Source organism: Emydura macquarii, unplaced genomic scaffold (genome assembly GCF_026122565.2).
Source record: "Emydura macquarii macquarii isolate MOO-44397 ecotype Brisbane River unplaced genomic scaffold, CSIRO-AGI_Emac_v2 contig_312, whole genome shotgun sequence".
NCBI classification, from domain to species: domain Eukaryota; kingdom Metazoa; phylum Chordata; order Testudines; family Chelidae; genus Emydura; species Emydura macquarii.
Window position 1 is genome coordinate 13,967,707 of NW_027130449.1, and position 22,351 is coordinate 13,990,057.

Here is a 22,351-nt window from a genome sequence, read left to right on the forward strand (position 1 = left end):
TGTGGGGCAGCTCCCGCTGCTGCAGTGGGGCTGGCGGTGCCCTGGCTCCGGGAGGCCCTGGGGACTTGCCCTGGATGTCAGCAGCCTGCAGGCTCCTTTGGCGGGGCTGGTGATTCACAGGTGCACCCTTTGGCCAGGTGCAGCGTGGAGGAGGAGGGGGCAAGGCGGCCGGCGCCGGGGATTGCCCAATGTAGGGTGTAAAGGGTGCTGACCCTGGCGATGCTGGAAGCTCCTGCTCCTGCCGCCTTAGTCCAGCCCCAGGAGACGCTCTGCCTGCCTCGGGGATCAAGTCATGCTGGCCCTGGGGCTAATCCTCGGCTTGTGGCTGCCGGCTGTGGCGGGGGCCGGTGCTGTCCCCCAGGTCCCGGCTGCCAAGAACGTCTCCCAGAAGGAGGCCGAGTTCGACAAAACCTACACGGACGCGGTGGACAGCGAGCTGCTAAACATCTACGCCTTCAACCACACCGTGACCAGGAACAGGGTGAGTGAGGGGTCCCGCCGAGCCGGGCCCACCGCCAGCAAGGGGACGCGCCCCCTCTGCCAGAGCCCTCCGTCTCAGCCTGCGAACGCGTGCCCGCCTGTGGGACGATGCATAGAAGCGCTGATGTGGTGCTAGGGGGCATCTTTGCCTCACTCATCGCGGGGGCCCTGCCGGATGCTCTGCTGGAGGGTGCTGAGAAGTGCCAGGTGCCTCTCTGAACGTCTCTGTGCCTGCCCCGGGGCCAGCCACGTACACCAGCACCACGCAGCTGCAGGGTGCTCCCCTCCGCACCCCGCTGATAATGGCTGCACCCTGGGCCGGGGAGTGGAGACTCGGGCCCCTAACAACCCTAGGTGCAATATCCCACTACTCCCCCCTGGTTGTGACTTGAGCTCTCTCCTCCCACAAGGCCCGGGAAGCAAGGCTGCTCACTTCTTGGCCCAGCTCACTTCCTTGTTTCTGGTGTGCGCCCTGCAGCTGCCCTGCCCCAGCTGGTGTGTCAGCTGAGCGCACACATGCTTTGGCCACTACCTGCTGCTGCTCTGTGGCTGGGCTGTGTTTGGCATGTGTGGTCCGTCCTTCCTTCCTGGCAGGGGGTGTGTGTCTTGTGGGCCTCTCTGCACTCCATCGTGCAAGCCACAAATCAGCATTTTTAAAAAGGAAGCAGCGTCACGTGACTCCCAACTTTTTCTTTCCACAAACTCAGCTGAACTGTCTGTTTAGAGGGGGGGGGGAGGCAGTGTGACACCCCCCCACCAGTTTTGTGCTCGGTTTTGGAGCTGTTGCGAGAGCCAGCTCCCAGATTGAAAATTAACCCCTTAGTAGACGCATCAGGCTGCCACCGACCGACCGGGAGAGCGCTCTGGCCGGGCCGGGCCTGGCCTGCTTGTGGCTGTGGTAGTGGGACAGGCACTGCCAGCTCACAGCTGAGAATTCCCTGTTTCCCACGCAAAGGGAAGAGGGAGGCCAGTTCTTCCCAGGCTGTTTTCCTGTTCCAGGGCCATGTAGCACAGGAAATGCATGCACGACTTCCCCAGCTCCAGTGTGGACGTGTTTTGTCCGGACTGGGAAGCTTTGCACCCAGTGTCTCAGAGAGTTTGGCGTGGCTGGATCTGGGGGGTCGGGTCAGGGCTGAGACATCATGTGGGAGAGAATCCCTTCCGCGGCGTACGGAGTGAGCTGCTTCCCTCCCAATGTCCCCCCTTGCCACACCTCTGCTTTGGTGTCTCCTTTTCTCTGAGCTGCTCATCCCCCCCCTTTGAAGCCTTCCGCCCTCCAGCACCCTCCCTCGCTGCCCAAGCCTGTCCCAATTCCCGCAGAGCTGGGTCCTAGCCCTGCGTCCCTGCAACTGGAACATTTGCCAAGCACCCTCTTCCCAACCCCCCACCCGGCCTGCGAGGTCTCTGGGCACCAGCATCCAAGCGCTGACCCATCCTGTCCCCACACATGCCCTTCAACTGGCTGACTTGCAGCATCTGGACGTGGGTCTGCGGCACCCATTCCTCTCTGCTGGGTGGAGTACGTGCAGGAGCTGCCCGTGGACGTGGGCTGAGCTGAGCTCCCCGCCCGGTCAGGATTCCCTTCCCCATGGCACGTGGTGTCTGGCTGTAAACTGTTAGACGTGCGAGCAGGGCTAACACGGGATGGTTGTCTCTGCCCCGGGCTGGTCACGCTGGCTCCTGTATCTCCAGTAAGAGGGAACAAAGGGCCAAGTGTGAGCCTGCACTGCCCTCGCGGGAGGGCTCTGTCTGTGCTCAATGCTGTTGTGCCCTTTGCGTCAATGTCCACCGCTTCCCCTGAGGTGGAGCGGAAGGAAATTCGACAGTCTGGGGCTCCATCCAGATTCTCCCTGCTGAGTCCAGGGACCTGGGGAGGGGTTGGGTCTCTTTGGCCAAGGCCAGCATGTCCCTTCTCCTCTCCTCCGCAGACGGAGGGCGTGCGGGTGACGGTGAACGTGCTGTCTGAGCAGAAGGAGACGCCGGTTCTCTTCGTGGTCAGGCAGAAAGAGGCGGTGGTGTCGTTCCAGGTGCCGCTGATCCTCAGGGGCCTGTAAGTACCACCCTCGTCGGCGGTGACCTCCAAGGTGGGGCTGAAGACCTGCCACCTCCTAGCTCTGGGGAGAGGGAGTCACGTGCTCCTGGGGTCCCCGAAGCCATGGGCAGCTAGCCCGACTGTCCGACCTTAGCATGAAAATGGCTTTAAACCCCGAACGTGGGGACTCGTCTGCTCTGTCCGCTGGCTGGGCGCAGAACGGCTCTGGGACTTGGTGGGGCAGCGGCTGCAAGTTCAACCTCTGAGCCTTCTCCGTAATGACCTGGTCCAGCTAAGGAGCGACGCTGAGAGGGGAGAGCAGCCCCTCGCCCTGGGACACAAAGGAGCACCCTTAACTCGGCCCGAGTGCCGGGCAGGGGAGGGGAGGGCTGGGCGGGAGGTGCCGTGTGGGGCCCTCAGTGCTGCTGGGAGAGGCTGAATGCTGCGGACAGCAAGCCAGCCAGCCGAGGGGTCGAACCCTAGGAAGGCCACAGGCCGAGGGTCCTGGAGCTCTGCCTGCGGCCGCCGAGCCAAGCATCACGCCATAGGCCATAGGCGTCGGGGGGCCCCGGCACGGCTCGGAGCGTTCCCCATGCTGGTGGGGACTGGTTCAGCGCCGTGTGCTACCCGCTGTCAGGCCAGAGGTGGGGGTGCAGCACAGCTGCCGCCGGCAGGTCCCCCCGTCTCTCATCCGACCCAGGGGTCTCCGCCTTTGCCAGGTACCAGAGGAAGTTCCTATACCAGGACGTGAGCCGCACGCTGTGCCAGCCCCCGGCCAAGAGCGAGTCAGAGATGCAGTTCTTCTACGTGGACGTGTCCACGCTGTCCGCGAAGAACGCCTCCTACCAGCTGCGGGTCACCCGCGTGGAGAACTTCGTGCTGAGGTGAGCGGGGACCAGGAGAACGGGACCCCCCCCGTACAAACGCTGCCCCTCCCCACACACGCACGCTGCTGCTCCGTCCCATGCGCCTGCTCTGCAGGACGGCCGAGGAGCTGATGTTCACCTTGGCAGCCGTCCCGGCCGCCCCCCTTGAGAGCCGAGCAGGCCAGCCAGTGCCTGGGCAGGCGTCGCCTGGCAGGGCTCCCAGGGGGAGCTCAGGGGGGGTGGGGGACGCATCCAGCGGCTGCTCGTGGCCCCGTGAGCTGGGGATTTGCTGCACCAGCCAGTAGCTGGCTCGAACTGGGTGGGGTTTTCTTTGCCCTGGGGGGCACGGGCTGGGGGGGCTCCCTCTTTCCTCCCTCCCTCTTTATAAACCGTCATGCTGTTCTAACCCCTCTCCGCACAGGACGAGCGAACGGTTCAGCTTTAACGCCACAGCAGCCCAGCCCCAGGTAATGCCACTCTCCACCCACGGGTCTGCAAAGGGGGACAGCTAAGGGGGAGATAAAGCAGCTTGCGCAGACTCTCCTTATCATAAAGGGACCTTTCTGGTTGCCAGAGGGCGGGGCCCTCTGTCTTGCACTCCCTGGGTGGGAGGCGAGCCTGGACTCCTGGGTTCTATTCCTGGCTCTTCCCTGTCTGTGCAATGGGGCAATGGCCCTGCCTTCCTCCCAGGGGTGGGGTTCAGATCTGAGATCCTCCGGGGAGAGGGGCAGCCTTCTATGGGAATAACAGGGCTGGTGCCACTTTGGGGGGCACTGGAGGGGGTGGAGCATAGGGCACTGTCACCACGGCAATAATGGGCCCTCTTTTTCCTCCCCCCCTGTAGTATTTTAAGTATGTGTTCCCGGAGGGAGTGAGCTCCGTGATCGTGAAGGTGACCTCGGGCACGGCCTTCCCCTGCTCCGTCATCTCCATCCAGGACATCTTGGTACGCGGGGCGTGGGGCTGGGCTCTTGCTTGCCGTGCTCCCCTCTCCCTGCACCCCCACTCTGAGCTCTGTGTGGCTGAGTCTGTGCCCCCCTTTCTCCTCCTGCAGTGCCCCGTCTACGACCTGGACAACAACGTGGCCTTCATCGGGATGTACCAGACCATGACCAAGAAGGCAGCCATCACGGTGCAGGTAGGCTGCGCCCGGCCATGGCGGTCAGAGGCCGCAAGCCCAGCCCCGCAAACAAGCTGCGGCTGTGGGGTGCTGTGTGGCATCAGTTCGTGCGGGCTGGAGATGTTCTCGCCTGCGTGCGCTGAGCCGGGCCACGCGCTGGGAGACATGCAGTGCCCACGTGCCAGACGGCAGGAGCCGGACAGCTCAGTCCAGCCAGCTCATCCGGCCTCTCCGCTCCTCCGCATTCAGCGAGGGTCTGCGTCTCCCGGGGAGGGGCGCGTGGCACGGACCGTGTCTCATGCTGGGCACGGCCACGCCCCGTGGCGGAGGGATCCTTGGTGCCGTGGGAGGCACAAGTAATGGCGTCGTGCACGTAGGCAGTGCAGACGCGCAGCTTCCTTTGGAACCGGCTGTGGCATCTCCCTGGGTCACTCGTGGGGTGCCCATCTCGCCAGGCCTCAGGTGGGGGAGCTGGGCCTCTCCGCTCCGCCGGGGCCACGTGGCGAGAGCCGCCCGCTCGCCGCCCCCGCTGACTCTCCTCTCATTCCCGGGCGGCCCTGCCAGAAGAAGGATTTCCCCAGCAACAGCTTCTACGTGGTGGTGGTGGTGAAAACAGAAGACGAGGCCTGTGGAGGGTCCCTGCATTACTACCCCTTCACCAAAGGTACCGGAGCGGGAGGCCTGGGCAGGGCAGGGCTTAGCCGTGCGCCATCCCTCTCTTCCGCCCGCCCTCCAGCCTTCTCCCCTCTGACACCCCTCCCCAGGGCTCCAGCGGCAGGATCCAGATCCTGCCAGGTGCCCAGGAGACCCTAACGCCCAGGTGGAAACTGGTTCCCAGCCTGACCCTGGTGCGGCGACATACCCCCCACCCCGCCTCAGTCATCGCTGCATCCCAGCAGCGCGGTGCCGCGGGTGGAGAGGGGAGAACAGCTGCCCGCCCTGCAGACAGAGCCCTGCCGGGCACGCCGCCCTCTGGGCCAGGCGACGCGCCGAACGAGACGCAGCACTCTCCACGGTGTGGGCGTTCCAGGGCGGGCTGGGCTCCTCCATCCCCTCCTGAGCAATTTTCCTGGAGACAGGAGGCCACCGATCTACGCTGGGCTAATCTCCAGCCTTTTGTTCCTGCCAGATGAACCAGTAGATGAAGGCAGTCGGCAGAAGGCGCTGGACGTCGTCGTGTCGCCTGCTATTACCGGTGAGCTGCTCCGGTTCCTCTGCTGCACCCACGTCTGCAGCCGGCGGCGTTTCCATCCCGCGGGGATGCCCCAGCGCCCCCGGCCTGGCATGGCCACATGGGAATGGCTGGCTGGCTGACAACCAGCTCCCGCCTGCTGGTGGTGCAGGTCCCTGAGCACGGATGGCCTGGGGCCGCACCTGGGCTCCCAGTCTGGAGCGGGCCTCGCTGGGCCTGGGCATGGACGGACGCGCTTGTTCCTGCGTCTCCCTTGCTGTCAGGGTGTTACATGGTGGCTGGGAGCCCGGAGTGGCCAAGATGAGCAAGGGCACCGTCCCCTGTCGAGCAAGGGTCTGTGTCTCCCGTGGAGGGGCACCTGGCACAGACTGTGTCCCCCATGGTGGGAGGGAGTCATGGTGCCATGGCAGGCGGTGTGCTGCTGGTGTCCTGTAATTCCCCCTCCCGCCCCCTCTCCCCGCAGGGGAGGCCTACGTCCGCGCCATGGTCTTCTGCCTAGGGATCTTCCTCTCCTTCTACCTGCTGACGCTGCTCATCGCCTGCTGGGAGACCTGGCGGTGAGTCCCCGGGCCTCGCTTCTCGTGCTGCCCGCCCCGCCCCGGCACAGAACTGCTGGCTTGGCTCAGCTGGCCGTGGCGCCGGGCACGCCCATCTCGTCCCTCCCCTCCCTCTCACTCACCAGCCGCAGCCCATGGTAATTCTACAAACCCAGGGAACCGGAGGCTGCCCTTCTCCAGCAGCGCAGCCAAGGTGCTGGCCTGGAGACACGGAGCGGCTGGTGCAGGGAGCTGTACGTAGCTATCGTCCATCAGGCTGGGAATTGACAGCCGAGGCCTTGACGGCAGGAAAAGAAGCCAGTTACGAGCCCTCCCCTTCCCTCCCCCCCCCCAGGATAGGAGGCCTGGCTCCCTGTGTGCCAAGGGCTGGGGACCCCGCCATCTCCAGTGTCTGTCCCAGAGACGCGCCCCCCCCCCCCCAGTCGACAGCGCCCAAAATTGAGCTCGCTGCAGCAGCTGCTCCCATCCAAGGGGGTGTGGCTGTGTCTCCTAACGGCCCAGGGGAAGAGGTCTCCACTGCTGGAGACGGTGTGCTGGAGCGCAGCCGTCCTCAGCCCCAGCCTGCATGTGCCCCCCCTAGCCCGTCTGCTGTGCTTCTCGGACGGACTGGGCCACCTCTCCCTGCCTTTCATCGCCAGAGTAGGCGTGCGCTCTCTCTCCGGTGCGCTGGGGAGCAGCCCCCGGGAAGTGCAGTGGCAGATGTGGAACGGTGGCTGGATTTCCCTTGGCAAGCCCTGAGCAGGGTTAACGCAAGGCGGGGAGTGTCTGAGTTCTGGAGCCAACGGCAGACCGATGGGACTTGAGTTTGCAGCAACAGTGAGCTGCCTCCTGGCCCTTCCGCCTCAGGCTCTTTCTTATGCTTTTTCAGACAACAGAGGAAGAGAAAAGGGCTCCTGGCTGCCGTGGAGACGCCCACCACGGACACGGGTAGGGCATCGCCAGGGTGCTAGGGCGCACGGCCTCGGGGCCGACTCTGGGAGCTGGCCACAGTGACTCAGCCTCCGGGGGAGTGGGCGGGTGCAAAGATGCCTGGTTTGCTGGTGCATGCGATGGAGGCGGTGGGCTGACGTTCCCGTTGGGGAGAGCAGAGCATGTACGAGAGCCGACTGGCAACTTTTTCCTTATCTTTCTCCCCGTGACATAACCTTTTTATGGCCATTTTTCTTTCGGTGTTTTCGTGACAGAACAAAACGTTTTTGGTTTTGATGTTTGAGAAACATTTGGTGAAAATTTCCTTTTTCCGTCGTCCAGCTCCACCCGCGGCAGCCACCCATCCCCGGGAGACCCGCTGTGCTGAGCGGCCTGCGCTCCCCCGGGGGAGGGAAGCGGGGCAGGGAAAGCTGGCTCCAGCCCGGGGCTCTGGCTCTGCTCGATGGCCGATTCAGCCCCAGCGCTTCAGAGCCAGGCCCTTGTCAGATCTCCCTGCGCGTGGGGAGGGGGGTGGACAAAGTCCTTAGTGTGCCGGGGTCCAAGCTCCGCGCTCTCTGGGATGGGAACCGCGCTGGCTGAGTGACTGCTGCTGTTGGTGACCATATCTCTCTCTCTCTCTCTCTCTGCCTGCGCGTCGCTCCTGGGGAACTTCCCCTGCCAGCATCTTTGCTGGGTAAGCATCAGCCTCCATTACTGCATGGGCGGTGAACAGATCCCTTCGGTTCCCCTGCCATGTCTGTCTGGGCTGGGCCGACGCACCGGCCTGGAGCAGCCCTCCAGCCGGAGCGAGGCAGGGCTGGGTGCTGGAGTTTTGCACAGTAGAAAGTGGCAGCCCCTAAAGCCAGGGGTGCAGGGTGCTGTGCAAACTCCTCTCACCCAGCTCCGCTGCTGCCCCTCCCTGCCCCGGCCACCCAGCCCTTGGTCTGTCCTGAGTAGAAACTGCCGACCGACTGCCCAAAACGCTCTGCCGCCCTGCAGCCGGCTGGGCACAGCCTGGGCCTGCCACGCTCACCCCACGGAGACCCTGCTCCAGCCCCCCAGCGCATGGGCCCCTGCTCTCCTGAGCTGCCTTCGCAGCTGGGGGTGACGTGTGCATGTGTGTGTGTGTGTGTGAGTGAAGGCTGCTGCCTCCTTGACACAGGCTCCTGTGGTGTCTTGCAGGGCATCCGCGCATGGCTCCTGACTCCCTCCTGGGTCACCCTCCCTACGACGGCTACGGCCATGGCTACGGCTCCTTCGGTAAGCACCGGCGAGGGGCACGGGCTCCCGGCCTGCTCTGAGCTGGGAGTGGGCCCTGGGGGAGGTTGCCCGTGGCCGTGGCGCTGGGCTGCATTCCTAACTCTGCGGCCAGAGTCTCGCTGGTCTCCGCTCTCCCAGATGGTGCCTTTGGACAGGCCAGGGTCTGTGGCTGCAGGAGCGTCTCATGCCCCCCGCCCCACACACACAGCCGCCCTCTGAGCTCCTGGCACCTGCCCTCTGCTCTCCAGGGGCCCGCTCCCGGCTGGGGGTCTGACCGCTTCGACTCGCCCCATTGTTCTAACTGTCCTTCCAGAGAACAGCTCCACCCTGAGCACCGAGGGCGTCGCCGAGAGCACGGGCTCCACAGACATCTCCTACGGGTACACAGGTGAGCCGCGAGAAACCAGCACACGCCTGGCCGGCCAGACGGACGCTGCGCCTAGGAGCCGGGCAGAGTCCAAAGCAGAGCCAGCCCAGAGCCCTGGGAACCCAGACCTGGAGTCTGGCTCCAAACCCCCCCTGCACCGAGACCCGTGTGGTGCATGCTGTCTGACTCCAGGCCCAGGGGTGTGAAAGGCACTCCCGGGAGGGCTTGGCTCTGCGGAGAGGACTTTGACCCAGGAGGAGTGGCTGCCCCAGGGTCTCGTCCTCATTCAGAACTTACCCCCACCCTTGCCTTCGGGAGAGCAAGTCTGGGGCCTGGTGTACTGAGCGGGCCTGTAACTGGGTTGTCCCTGGCTGGCTGGAGCAGCAGACGTGGAGCAGTAAAACTGCCTGGCTGGCTCCTTGGGCACCGCCTCTGAGCGCAGAAGGAGGCTCTGTCCCCATCCCCTGCCCAGTAACTCTTGCTTTCCTTTCAAGGGCTGGACTGGTTCAAGCGACGCGTCCCCTCCAGCCAGACGAGGCACCTGAGCATTGCTATGGGTAGATGTGGTGGTTAAGCTGAAACGGCCCTAGGAGAAATCGAATCAATCCAATGTACTGCGTTGTCCTCGGCTTCACATTACCGCAGACAGACCCTGCAGCTTTACCCCTTGGCAAAGACAGCCACTGAACAGTCCCCAGCCATCCCCTAACATTCCCGTCTTCCAAAACGGGGGGTCCTGGGATCCGCCGACTCCTCGCACCCCACAGCTCTGCATGATTGTCAGCCTCTGCTCAGGAGAGAGCTGGGAACGGAATAGCAGGGGTCAGGATTGAGGGGCACCAGCACAGCGTTTTTGGGGGCGCCTGGCCTGGGCTAAGAGGGGGGCTGCAGGGCAGGATTGCGGGGCACCGGCGGAGCTGTGTGAGGCTGTGTGCAGTCTGGCTGGTTCTTCCTACTGCAGCGGGCCCCTCCCTTTCCCAGCCCATGCCAGGCCCCCACCCGGATTGTCTGGTCTGGGGAGGAGGAGGGCGGGGGAGAGGCAGATCAGGGCCGGCCCAGGCTGTCTGCCTCGCTTGTCCTGCTGTGTTCATAGAACCATAGGGTTAGACGGGACCACAAGGGCCACCTAGTCTAACGGGGGGGAAGACCAGGAGAGGCACGGTCGTCCCCCTCCCCTGAGCCCTCGCCCTGGGTGGGGCGGATGCGTACACTCAGCAAAGATGGTAAGGGAGACGCTCTCTGCCAATGCTGGTGCAGGAGCAGAGGAGGCGACGCCCTGAGAGACCATCCCACTTCGGCTGGCGCAGAGCACAGGGCCCGTGTAACCCCTGAGCTGAGATCAGCCCTCCCCAGCCCCAGCTCTGTGGGTCTCTTCAGGGGCCTGGCAGGGCCGGACAATCTCGGGGCTGTTCAGTGGCTGACCTGTCCCCGCCCCTCCAAACCTCTGCCTGGGTCTGCGATGGTAACATGAAGCCCTGGAGGCCCCTGCCGGGCCTGGCCTGGCTGGAGCGAGGGCTGCGCTTTCTGAGGGGACGGGGGCGGTCGTGGGCTCCAGTGCAAACAGCCCAGGGCGTATTGTCGGGGCAGCAAGGCTGTGATGGCCCTGGCCCTACATGCCCCCGGGCAGCGTGAGCAGGTCTCTGTGCTCTGCAGGTGCGTGACAGCTCCCTGAGTCCCATAATGTTACAGCGGGAGCCGGGCCGGGCTCACAACGCCCTGTGACTAACCACACTCAGCAGTGGGTGGCGGCCCCGCAAGCCACCCCCACAGGGACCGCGAAACCTGCTCGGCGGCCCTTGCCAGGGCTGGTGGAGAAGGCAGGTTTGCTCCCTGGGATCCAGCCCGGCAGGAGGCTGGCGGGCAGCTGCAGTTCTCAGCCCAGCCAGCAACCCAAGCCGGACTAGTTCCCGGCACCTGGTAACTCCAGATCGCCCCTGAGCTCCTAGTGCAGACCCAGCCCAAGGCCGTCAGAGCCGCCTCCTGCTCGCTGAAGGTGAAATTCACCCCCCAGCAGGAGTCCTGCTCCACTGAGGCTCCAGTGAGCCCCGCCAGCGAACTGTGGGCCCGGCGCCCGGGGGGACTCGCCGTCCATGCCCCTTGGCGCTGCCTGCCGCTGGCTCTTCTGCAGGGAAGCTGCCTTTGTCCTCTCGGTCCTTTGTTCATGGTGCGGCTGGGGCCCCGTCTCCCTTGTGAGCCCCCACACAGCCTGTCCCCTCAGAAGGCGCGCTGGGGGAAGGAGCGTGATGAACCAATCGCACGGGTCCCTGCCCGGGACGCTCTGAGTGTATCATTGACACCCAGTCGGGACCAATCAGGAAGGAATGGACCTGGGGCGTAATTACCCCGAGGGGCCTCAGGGTAGCTCAGTGCACGGAGATCTCTGTCCCGGCGCCAGGCAGTGGGGTGAACCCAGCGCTGAAGAGCTGGGACCGGCTGCCACGGACCTCCTGCGGCGGTGCAGCCTGAGGTCTCTGTTCTGGGGTCCGTGCTGCCCCCTCGATCTCTTTGCACTGAGCTGTGGCCAATGAGCGGGGGGCGGCGAGGGGGTGTGATTGACCCCGTGATGTGAATGATTGATTGGGGCCTGATTCCATCGCCGGGGCTGTGGGGAGGGGGAGGGCTGGGCCTTGCCCAGCGAGTGGGTCTCAGCCTGGACTGACCCTGGCGCGCCCCCCCGTGCCCTTGCAGATCGCTCCCTGGAGAACGTGGCCAGCCGGCCCCGCCTGGACTCCCTCAGCTCTGTGGAGGAGGACGACTACGACACGCTGGCAGACATAGACTCCGACAAGAACGTCATCCGGACCAAGGTCTGTGTCGCCTGCCCGGCCCGGGCGTAGCCTGGGCAGGGGGACCGCAATGCACAGCCTTGTACGGCTGCTCTGGGTCAGGCTGGAGTGGGGCCCCGTGGGGAGAGGGGCCGGGGGGCAATGGAGCAGGGGGTGAGCTGTGTGTACCCAGGCACTGCCCCCAGACCATGTGCCAATGGCCGGTCTGGTAAGTGCCCATCACTCCGCGCCAGCCTCATTGCACGGCCGTAGCTGAGCCTGTCTTAAGCCCGGGAATGCTGCTGGCGGCCGGCTGGCCGGGGTTTGGGCGGGGCTGGCTCTGCAGCTGCGGGCGGAGCAGCCGGGGCTGGTTCTCGCGGGGGCTCTCTCACCCGAGGCCCTGGTGCCCTCGCCCCGCCTGGCCTGTGACAGGACTCCTGCCTCTGTCCCCAGCAATACCTGTCCGTGGCAGACCTGGCCCGGAAGGACAAGCGTGTGCTGCGGAAGAAATACCAGATCTACTTCTGGTGAGTGTGGGCTGGGGGGCGAGAGGCTGGGGGGCTCTTCCCTGGCGCGCAGGAGGTGGCCGGGGCCCTGCCCAGCTGCAGAGCAGTGCGTGGCTCCGTGTCCCACCCACCCGTGGGTGGGTGAGGTGCCTGGCATGGGGGGGCAGGTGTGCCCCGGGGAGTGGGTGGGGGAGAGCCCCAAGGAGGAGGCCACGCTGGAGTCCCTGCCAGCGCCCCCCACGCCCCGGCTCAGCGCCGCCCTCTCTCGCACAGGAACATCGCCACCATCGCTGTGTTCTACGCCCTCCCCGTCATACAGCTGGTCATCACCTACCAGACGGTAAGGCCGGCCCCCCCGCCTGCTCCCCTTCCCGCCCCAACCTCCCCGTGGGCGGGAAGCACGTCCCTCCCCCCGGGGGCTGCGTGAACCCACCAGAGCTCATCTGAGCGCTGCTCCGGCCACGGGTTTGCCTGGCTGCCTTGCCCCACGTCCTCGTGAATTCGGGGAGTTCCCAGGGCTGGCCTCTGCCCTCCAGAGCAGACACAAAGGCTAACATTGGAGGCGGACGGGGGGGCGGGGGGAGCAGTTTCCTCCTTTGCCAAAGAAACCAGCAGCGGCTCCTGGCAGGTGCCCCCTTGGCGGAGCGGCCCCTTCACTTCCCAGCCCCGAGACGCCCCTCTCCAGCGGGGCTTAGTCACCCACACATGGCATGGCGAGATGCCTGCTGGGGGGCGACCCCAACCCTGCCCACCCCAGCTGCAGCAGAGCACGGCATCGTCTCACCTGCACGTACCAGCCTGAGGCCTGAGAATCCGCAGGACCCTGCCCCGGTTGCTACTCATCCCCAGGGCTGGACGCTGGAAGAACGCAGGTACCCTGAGTCACTCCTCGCCTTGGGCCCAGCCTGCAGCCTGGCCGTGGGACTGGCTGGCACCGGGGTCCTGCGCTCGCCCAGCACCTCTCAATCCTCTGCCCCCCAGCTCCTCAGTGACCTGGACGTGCACATTCCTCCCCTCGGGCCCAGCACCTCTGGCCCGACAGCCCTTGCTCAGGGCCCCCCGTCCTGTAAGAGCTGGGCCAGGCCCATCTCTAGCCGGTGTCCCCTGCCCGCCCTCTCCACGCTCTCTCTGCTCCCCCCTGGCAGGTGGTGAACGTGACGGGGAATCAGGATATTTGCTACTATAACTTCCTGTGTGCCCACCCGCTGGGGAACCTCAGGTAGGAGCCCGCAGCGAGGCTGTGGCCCAGGGGCAGCGTCGCCCAGCCACGCTCCCTCTCCTGCCTGCGTACCCCGCCGGGGCTGCCCCCGGCATGGCTGACAGGCGGGGTGGCTGGGAGGTATCCAGAAGGGTTGGGGCAGCTGCAGGAGAACAAAGAAGTGGGGAGCGGCTCCCATCTGAACTGTGCTGCCCCCGTACCGTGGCACTGTGTCCGGATGTGGGGAGGGGACCAAGGGTGATGCTGCCGGGGGCGGGGGCAGTGCCCGGTGTGGGGCCAGGGGCAGTGATCTCTGGGGAGAGGCCACGCAGCCGCTCCTGTGATGGTGACCTGGGCTGACCTGTTTCCTGCCAGCGCTTTCAACAACATCCTCAGCAACCTGGGCTACGTGCTGCTGGGCCTGCTCTTCCTGCTCATCATCCTGCAGAGAGAGATCAACTACAACCGGGCGCTGATGCGCAAGGACATGCAGGCCCTGGTGAGCGACGCGCTCCTGCTCTCGGTGCCCGGCTCAGCCCGGCCGAGCATCTCTGGCAGACGGGGCTGAGTGGGAGCTTGCGGGAGGGTTTTCAAATGGACCGGGCGGTGCCAGCATCCCGGTGATCCCAGTCCAGTGTGATGCTGGCTGGGCTGGGCGGAGCTGCACCCTGGGTGTGGGGGCGGGCAGGGCCTGGGCGCTGCGTGGGCAGAGCTCCGCTGGGGGTGTCCCGGTGAGGGGGTCGCTCCGGCCACATCTGTCTGTCTGTCCGAGGTGAGTGTGTGTTGTGCTCATAAAATATACAGGATTTTATTTCGGGGGACGAGGCAATACGCCACGTCTATTGTGAATACAAAGATTTTAAACAGCAATTGCCTGCACACTTTTACACACACACACACACACACACACACACACACACACACACACACACACACACACACACACACACACACACACACACACACACGGTTCTGCAAAGATGGAGTATAGTTACCAGCCTCAGTTGCTGGTGTTCGTCCCCTGGCCAGGTGGCTAAGACGCGAGGGAGGGACCAGGGGTCTGCGGGTGCGCACCGACGCGCCTGGAGGATGATTGTAGAACCAAACCCAAAGCCCTCATCTCTGTCCCCTTTTCTAGGGGTCCGCTCTTATACATTCTGCTGTGTCATGCTGCACCTGCGTCCTGGTGTGATTGTTAATCACTCGCGTTTTGCAAGCATGACCTTTGTTATGTTTTATAGTTTAGTTTGTGTTTGTTTTTTTGAGGCGAATTCCAGGGTCATATTATTTATATTTTAATTTTTTAATATTTATTTAAAACTTGTAACTGGAAGACGCGAGTGTTCTTTAGGAACCATAATGTTTTTCTTTTCTTTAAAACATTTATTGTTGAATTATTTTGCTTTGAACATTTGCTGATGTTACTTGAAGGAGTGATCTTAAAACACGTGTGCTAGCACCAGTCTGACAGGAGAATCTGTGGGAACGTTACAAACCGGACAATTAATGACCAAATGTGCGCTTCGGACAAACAAACGGTGGTTTGAAACAGACGTATTAATAGTAACCGAATTCCCCTGCACACTCCAAATGCAAAGCCTGACGGAGGCGGCTGCGGGGGTTTGTCACGTCCCGAAGGAACACGGGTGTTTCCCATGAAATCGATGTAACAGAATCACGCTTTGGGCCTGCATGTGTTCGTCCTTCCTCTCTCCCCACCCAGGAGTGTGGCATCCCCAAGCACTTCGGCCTCTTCTACGCCATGGGCACGGCGCTCATGATGGAGGGGCTGCTCAGCGCCTGCTACCACGTCTGCCCCAACTACACCAACTTCCAGTTCGGTGAGTGCCGGGGCCCAGGCCTCTGCAGTGAGCCCCACCCTCTGCCCGGGTCCAGCGCCGGGAAGTTAGTGGGCCAAGCGTCCTGGGCTCGCCTCATATGCCCGCCCAGCACAGCCCTTTTGCTGGGCTCAGCCCCGTCCCAGCCTCGCGCTCCCTGTCTCCTGGCCCTGCCCAGCCGCCGCGTGGGTGGTGCTGGCAGAGAGCGGGCACTGGCTCCGGTGGGGTTCTGGCAGGGTGTGCGCTGGGGACCCCCAAGGTGCCCCAGGGCTCGGCCGTCCGGCTCTGTGCTCTGGCCCACCTCCCGTTCCTCCCATCGTGTGTCTGAGCTGTCCCTGCCCTGCTCTCCTCCCGCGGCCGCCAGGACCCAGGCTCCCCAGGCCATGCACGGCGCTGAGGGGCTTCCCCAGCGCCCGCCCGCTCCTCGCTCAGCCCGCCCGGCCTCCCTTTGCAGACACGTCCTTCATGTACATGATCGCGGGGCTCTGCATGCTGAAGCTGTATCAGAAACGGCACCCAGACATCAACGCCAGCGCGTACAGCGCCTACGCCTGCCTGGCCATCGTCATCTTCTTCTCCGTCGTCGGCGTGGTGAGTGCCAGCCGCGGAGCGGCACGGGGCCCTGCGCTCACCGCGCAGCCAGGCCACTGCTGCCCCCTGTGCAGACGGGCTCAGCCCGGGTGGGCGGGTTGCAGAACCCCTGGGCCCCTTCCTGGCCGTCTGCAGAGGGACAAGGAGCCGAGCTGCCTGGGAGCCTGTGTGGGTTGTTGCTGGCCAGCAGACCTGCAGCAGAATCCAGGCTGCCTTGCCCCAGCCACGACCCCGTCCCCAGGCCAGACTCGGGCGTGAACCCTGGCATCTCGGCTCCCTGGTGCTGACGGCTCCTTCTGTAAGTGCAGCTCTGACGCCTGCATCACGGGCACCTGGCCCCTGGGGACCGGCCCCAGCCCCAGCCCCGCCTCCCACCTGCTCACCCCCTCTTGCCCCCACAGGTCTTTGGCAAAGGGAACATGGCGTTCTGGATTGTCTTCTCCGTCATCCACATCATCGCCACCATGCTGCTGAGCACCCAGCTCTACTACATGGGACGCTGGAAACTCGGTGAGGGCCCTGCCCGTGGGCCGGGGATGGGGGGAGAGCAGTAGCGTCCAAATGGCCAGACTCCCACACGGGCACCCCAGGCAGGGCAGCCCAGCCTGGTGCGTGGGTCCTTGTCTGTCCAGCCGGTCTGCGCCGTGGCAGGGCAGCTCTCCCAGGAGACTCCTGTGCTTTCGCGGGGACCCGTGGAGCCCAGCGTGGCCGGCCCTGCTCAGATGAGCCGCAGCGCTGGTGATGAGAGGGGACTTGGGCTGGGGGAAATCCTTGCTGCAGCTCAGCACCCCCCTGCTCTGTGGGGCCAGCCTCTGCTCCCTTGGGCTCCCTCCGGCATGACTGCCGCCCTGGGAGCTGCAGCTTATGCCCTGCTGGGCAGGAGGGGTTCTAGTGCTGCCTCTCTCCCCGCAGACTCCGGGATACTGCGCAGAATCGTGCTGGTGCTGTACACGGATTGCATCCGCCAGTGCAGTGGGCCCATGTACGTGGTGAGTGAGCGGCTCCTGCGTCCTCTCGTCTGCCCCGAGGCGCGGCCGGCGCGCACTCTGAGGCCGCACGGGGCCCTGGACTCTCAGTAGAAGCCTGTGAGTGGCAAACGCCGCGCGAGGAGGACTCGCCGCAGCTCCCCAAGCCCAGCACCGTGCCCCGGGACCAGCCCAGAGCGTGCCATGGCGGATGTGCCGTCACAGCCTCGTGCTGCAGGCTCGGGGGGGCCTGCGGGCATGTCCGGCCACCCTCCCACGCCAGCCGGGGGGCGGGAGGCTTTGGTGGGCCGCGAGCCCAAATCTGCCCTGGCCGCTTGCGCTTCTGCACCCCAGTGCAACCCCTGGGCGTGACCGCGCAGCCCGGCGTGACAGCTCTGGGCCTGGCGCTGGGGGGGAGACAAACGGACCTAGCCCAAGCGCCTGCCCTAGAGGTGCCAAGCGGGTGGACGTGGTCTCCCTCTCCTCAGCCCAGCACGATACTTCTCGGCCAGGCCCACGGCCCCCTGCCCCCAGGTGGGATCCCTGGAGGCTGCTTGCTTGGCCCCGGGGCCCAGCTGAGGTGATCTGAGCTCCGCCCAGCCCTGGGCTAACTCGCCGTGTCATGGCCAGGGCTCCCCCGATCCCACCCCGCCCTCCCGTGACCAGCACCCGCCCTGCCAGAGAAGGGCTGAGCCGCCACCTCTCAGGCTGCGGTGAACCATCTGGGGCAGAGTGCGTCTGGGAGACGGCCCCCCTAGCAGCTCAGAGCAATGAAATCGGGGTCCCCTCCTCTGGTCCCCGCCCCTAGCCCCTAGCCCAGCATATCCACCCCTCCCGTGACCCTCCTTGTCCGTGTTTGCAGGATCGAATGGTGCTGCTGGCCATGGGCAACATCATCAACTGGTCGCTGTAAGTCTGTGGGAGCGGGCGGGGACGCGTGGGACGAGAACTCTCCGTACGAGGAAAGGGGGCGGCGGGGGAGTTCCCCTCCCGCCACTCTGCCAGCGCGCCTCCCCTGCTGCTGTTCCAGCCCTGCCCCGCTGCTCTGACGTGTTCCCGGCCTGGCCCTCTTCCGTGCATCCACGCAGACGTGCGCGTGCGCGGGCGGGAGCCGGGCTGGGCTGAGAACGCACACGCTCACGGCAGTTGTGAGCCAAAGGGCACGGAACGCCATTGGGGTGAAGCAGGCGCGGCTCCTGCTAGTTAGCGCCCGGCCAGTGAGAGGACGGGGGCGCTCGAAGGGATGCCATGGGGCAGCAGCCGGCTGCCGCCTCTCCCCTGCCCCCTCTGCCCCTGCACAGCCCCACCATGCAGGGGGTGCCCCGCTACGTCCAGCAGACCCCGCTCACCGTGCCGGTGGCTGCAGGGTGCAGCAGTGGCCACAGAAAATTGCTGCGGAAGTGGGTGGGGGGGGTTGCCCCAAACTCTGCCTCCCCCCAGCTGGGGACCAGCCCCCTGCTGCCTTCCTCACCCTCCTCTTCCTCCTCCCCCCAGCGCTGCCTACGGACTCATCGTCCGGCCCAACGACTTCGCCTCCTACCTGCTGGCTATCGGCATCTGCAACCTGCTGCTCTATTTCGCTTTCTACATCATCATGAAGGTGCGGGGACGCGCGGGCGGGCGGGCGGGCTGGGGCTGGGTGTGACGGAGCACCCCGGGGCCGTGCCAGGGAGGGCCTGCGCCCTGTGAGAGCGATTGGGTCACTCTGGGGTGACCGGGAGTGGCTGAGCTCTGGGGTTACCCGCGAGTCAGGCCCCAGCGGGGGGGAGCGGGACCCACACGTCTTTTTACCAACATCCCCCGGGCCCTGGTACCTGCAGCAGCCTCCCCCGGCCCTTCTCCCCAGCCGCTGTCTGTACAGGAGTGGGCAGAGACGCCTCCGGCGCTGGGGAACGTGGGTGTGGCTAGCAGAGAGCCCTACCGCGGCCTCCCCTGGGCGCGGGAAGGTGCCTAGCGCTCTGCGTGTGCTGCGCCTCGCTGCTCACCTGCCCTCCCTCTTCTCCGTCTCCCCAGCTCCGAAGCGGCGAGCGCATCAAACTCATCCCCCTGCTCTGCATCACTTGCACCTCCGTGGTCTGGGGCTTTGCCCTCTTCTTCTTCTTCCAGGGTCTCAGCACCTGGCAGGTGAGTGGCGGCTCAGGCCAATCCAGCCGCGGGGGCCTCCTGCTCGGAGGGTCCCTGTAACCGGGCGGGCAGCGGGAGAAGTGTCGGGCATGGCCTGAGCGCGGGTGCGACCGGCTTGCCCCTGGGCGGGCGCGCCATGGGGAGGCGGGCAGGGTGCTTCCCGGAGAGAACAAACCAGCTCTGCCCGTCCCCTCTGCAGAAAACGCCGGCCGAGTCCCGGCAGCACAACAGGGAATGCATCCTGCTCAGCTTCTTCGACGACCACGACATCTGGCACTTCCTCTCCTCCATCGCCATGTTCGGCTCGTTCCTGGTAGGTCCTGCCGGCCCCGGCGTGGCGCGGCTCTGCCCGCTCGCCCAGCGGGAAAGGCTCCTCCTTTCCCCCCGCCCCTCACGCAACCAGCTGCTCTCGCTGCCCGGCCCCTGCCCGGGTGTTGCATTAGCCACGGGCTGCAGCCCTCCTAGCCCGGGATGGGAGCACATCGGGGGGTCCCCAGGGCACCTGGTGCTCCCTGGAGATCCGCCCGCCAGCCTTGGCCGGCTGGGGCACCTGGCGCTCACTCCACAGAGCTGCTTCCTGCCAGGCCTGCCCTCCGGAGCGTGCGGTGTCTGGTCAGCCGGAGGTGAGAGCACACCTCTGTCCTGTACCCGGGTGGGGCCCCTGCCAGGCCAGGGCCCGGCCACGGGGCCTCACTCAGTCCACCTACCGCTGCAGTGTCCTCATGGCCTCTCTGCTGGCTGGACCCAGCCACCGTCCGGGCCAGCCCTGAGCTAAAGTGGAACTGAGTCAGGCCTAGAACGAAGCGTAAACTCGCCCCCGCAGCACGGCCTGCACTAACCCGAGAACACCAACGCGGGCACCGAGAGCTTCGGCCTCCCAGCGTCCTGCCCTTCTCCCCCGTCCCTCCCCGTCCCAGCTCCTGCCCTGCCCTGCCCCGCTCAGGGGCTGCAGGGCGGCCGTGGGGATGGGGTTTGCCCTCCTTCTGCGCCCCAGCCTGACCAGCGCCCTCTCCCTTTGCAGGTGTTGCTGACGTTGGATGATGACCTGGACTGCGTCCAACGGGACAAAATCTATGTCTTCTAGGCCCCCTCCCGTAACGCCACATGGCCCTGGGCTGCCTCCCGTAGGGACTCCATCCTGCCCAGGTGCTGCCTCCGGCCCCGCTCGCCAGGGTAGCTGACACCCATGGAGGCAGTTCACGAGGACAAGGCAAAGGGGGCTTCTCCAGAGGTGGGATTTGTATTCACCTCCCGCCGCCCGCCTCCTGCATGCCACTGCTCCCAGACGGTGCCCAGCGCATCACCTGCGTGCTTTAGCCGCTCACGGGACCACAGGGCAGGCCTGACACAACGGCCTGACTCGGCGTGGCTGGCAGAGCGGGGTGGGGATGATGGGAAGGCTGGTTGGACTGTGCTGAAGCCATTGCCCCTGGCCTGCTGGGGTGACTGGTCCTGCAGCGTTGCAGGGATGGGTCCAGGTTCCCAGCCTGGCAACTGGTGGGTTCTCCTGTCTCTGCCCCCCACCACAGTGCCATGCCGAGAGGGAGCCCATGGGGACCTCCCCAGCCAGCCAGCATCCCCCGCGTTCTCCCTGCTCCTGGAAGATGGCCAGCCCGTGGAGCTCCTGGGGCGAGCCGAGCCGGGAACCTCTCAGAACAACATCAGGCAAGTTAGAAAATGCTCCCTCTGCCTGCAATCAGCATCGACCGAGCCCTGGCCGGGCGCTGGGGGAGCAACGGGACGTCCACTCCGAAGAGGCGATGCAGCCCCCTCCCATCCCCCTGGTACCTGCACAGCATCCCAGTGAAACCTGCCTTGTGCAGGCTCCGGGAGCGGCCACCGCAGCTGTACGGGTCACTAAGCCTCCCCTCAGCCTGCTACCGACTGGGGCAGCTCCGCTGTGGCCTGGCTGTTTAGGACCGAGAGCCCTGGGCCTGGGAGTAAGCGTCCTGGCTCTCTGCAGTCTCTGGGTCCCCCCCCACCTCCCGCCACCCCTGCGGCGGCCGGCTGCTCACCCCAGCCTGTGGTGGCCATCCCCACCCAGAGCGCAGGGGACAGCCAAAGCCCTCCCTGGTCCTGCAGCGGGTCAGAGGCAGGAAATGGGGGCGAAGGCGATTCTGAAGCATCAGACTCTCCCTGTTGTTGTTCCAGCTCCGTTCTCGGGGTGGGCTGCGGCCCCCAGGCTAAAGAGCTTTGAGGTGGGCCCAGAAGGGCATTTCCAGCCCTAGCCGCTCAGCGCTGGGGCTGTCGCTACCGTCCCTGCTGTCTTCATGGGCTGCACTGTTCCCTCCCCGCCGTCCAGGCTAGCGCCAACGTTACAGACCCTGGGCATGGCTGAGCTGCAGCCGGACGCTGGGCTGTCTGTTCTCCCGGCCAGTGACTCGTGCAAAGGTGCTGCTGCCGCTGCTGCCGCTATCCTTACAACACGCTGGCCTTTCCCAAGGAGGAGGAGTGCCCTTCCGACCACTTGCCAATGTGACGCCATCCCCATGGGTGCCGCATGCCCAGGCTGGCCCCCGGCAGCTCCTCCCAGAGGCGGGAGTGAAGCCGGGGGCAGCTGCCGCTCGGCTCCAGAAGCACATGGGCGCATGCCTCGTCAGTGCCTCGTTTGTATGATTTCATTTTTTAATTTGTTGGGGGAAGTCCGTCCCGGTTAGGTCCAGTGTAAAGGGGGCTAGTTACTCCCCCTGCGAAGGACGCGTGGAGTCTTGGGCTCCCGCCGGCGAACGTGTGCTGGAAGCGGGATGGCAAACACACCCCTGCCTCCAGGCTGTCCCTGGTCGCCCGCTGCTGCGGGATATTTACACGGCAGCCGGGAACGTGCATTCGAATCTTAGGGTGGCTTGGGTTTAGCTCCAGCGTGGAGTCCACTCCAGGCCTCCATCCTCTGTTCTGGCCACATGAAACACCAGAGACGGTGCCGTGGTGCATAGCACAGGGGCGCCTTGGTACACACGTGACGGGGGAAGGCGAGCTCTCCCCGCTGCAGAAGAAGGGCCGTCCGTGGAGCTGGAATGTCGGTGGTTTTCCGGTTTCTTGAACGCGTTAACGATCTTTGCAAGGGTTTTTTACTGTCCGTGTCCAATGTTACGACCTGTTTTCTAAGAGCAGTTCCGCGGTCCCATGCAGAGAACTGAACAATACAAATGTTGATCTGCACTTTACTCACCGCTCTCCGGTCTGCTTGCTAGGGGGCAGGACCAGGGGTGCTGATTTCTGGCCTCTGTTTACCCCGGGCTGAAATCTCACCCTGACCAGAGACACAACACGGGAAGGCCCAGAGAGAGACCCCGGTCTAGCCAGCCTGGTGACTGTAAGACTTGAGCTAGAAGTGCTGCAGAGTATTTGAGCGAACGGAGAGCTCTGCCCCGCCTATGGGTGTGAGGGAGCCCTTTCGCCCTGCCCCGATGAAGGGAACAGGTCTCTGGGTGCAGGGAAGGGAAGCCCCTGGCTCAGCTCTGTACCGAAGACAACGCCAAGAGTTCCCAGTGCTGCAACAGCCAGAGCACGGGCTCACACACACACTGTCTCCTATCCCCCCAGCGCAATGAGCGGTGATTGGCTACGGGCCGAGCCCTTTG

At 65.0% G+C, this 22,351-nt stretch overlaps 1 protein-coding gene across 1 annotated transcript; it reads left to right on the top strand.

Moving 5' to 3' along the window:
• The first annotated feature begins 292 nt into the window (after positions 1 to 292).
• Positions 293 to 22,056, top strand: SIDT2 (SID1 transmembrane family member 2). The gene is made up of 27 exons (XM_067566175.1): positions 293 to 481; positions 2,409 to 2,530; positions 3,232 to 3,396; positions 3,800 to 3,845; positions 4,223 to 4,324; positions 4,433 to 4,516; positions 5,063 to 5,162; positions 5,628 to 5,693; positions 6,154 to 6,247; positions 7,116 to 7,174; positions 7,839 to 7,850; positions 8,339 to 8,416; positions 8,730 to 8,804; positions 11,472 to 11,590; positions 12,002 to 12,075; positions 12,328 to 12,394; positions 13,200 to 13,273; positions 13,628 to 13,751; positions 14,976 to 15,093; positions 15,545 to 15,681; positions 16,083 to 16,191; positions 16,594 to 16,670; positions 17,509 to 17,555; positions 18,141 to 18,246; positions 18,660 to 18,770; positions 18,970 to 19,083; positions 19,792 to 22,056. Exons 1-27 carry the CDS (start codon positions 293 to 295, stop codon positions 19,852 to 19,854), a joined length of 2,532 nt encoding a protein of 843 aa, XP_067422276.1. The 3' UTR covers positions 19,855 to 22,056.
• The last annotated feature ends 295 nt before the right edge of the window (positions 22,057 to 22,351 follow it).

Excerpts from the sequence above, each read along its gene's own strand:
- SIDT2 (XM_067566175.1), top strand. The coding sequence starts at position 293 with ATGCTGGCCCTGGGGCTAATCCTCGGCTTGTGGCTGCCGGCTGTGGCG. Across the intron at positions 3,846-4,222 it reads CCACAGCAGCCCAGCCCCAG|TATTTTAAGTATGTGTTCCC; the intron begins GTAATGCCACTC and ends CCCCCCCTGTAG. Across the intron at positions 8,805-11,471 it reads CATCTCCTACGGGTACACAG|ATCGCTCCCTGGAGAACGTG; the intron begins GTGAGCCGCGAG and ends GTGCCCTTGCAG.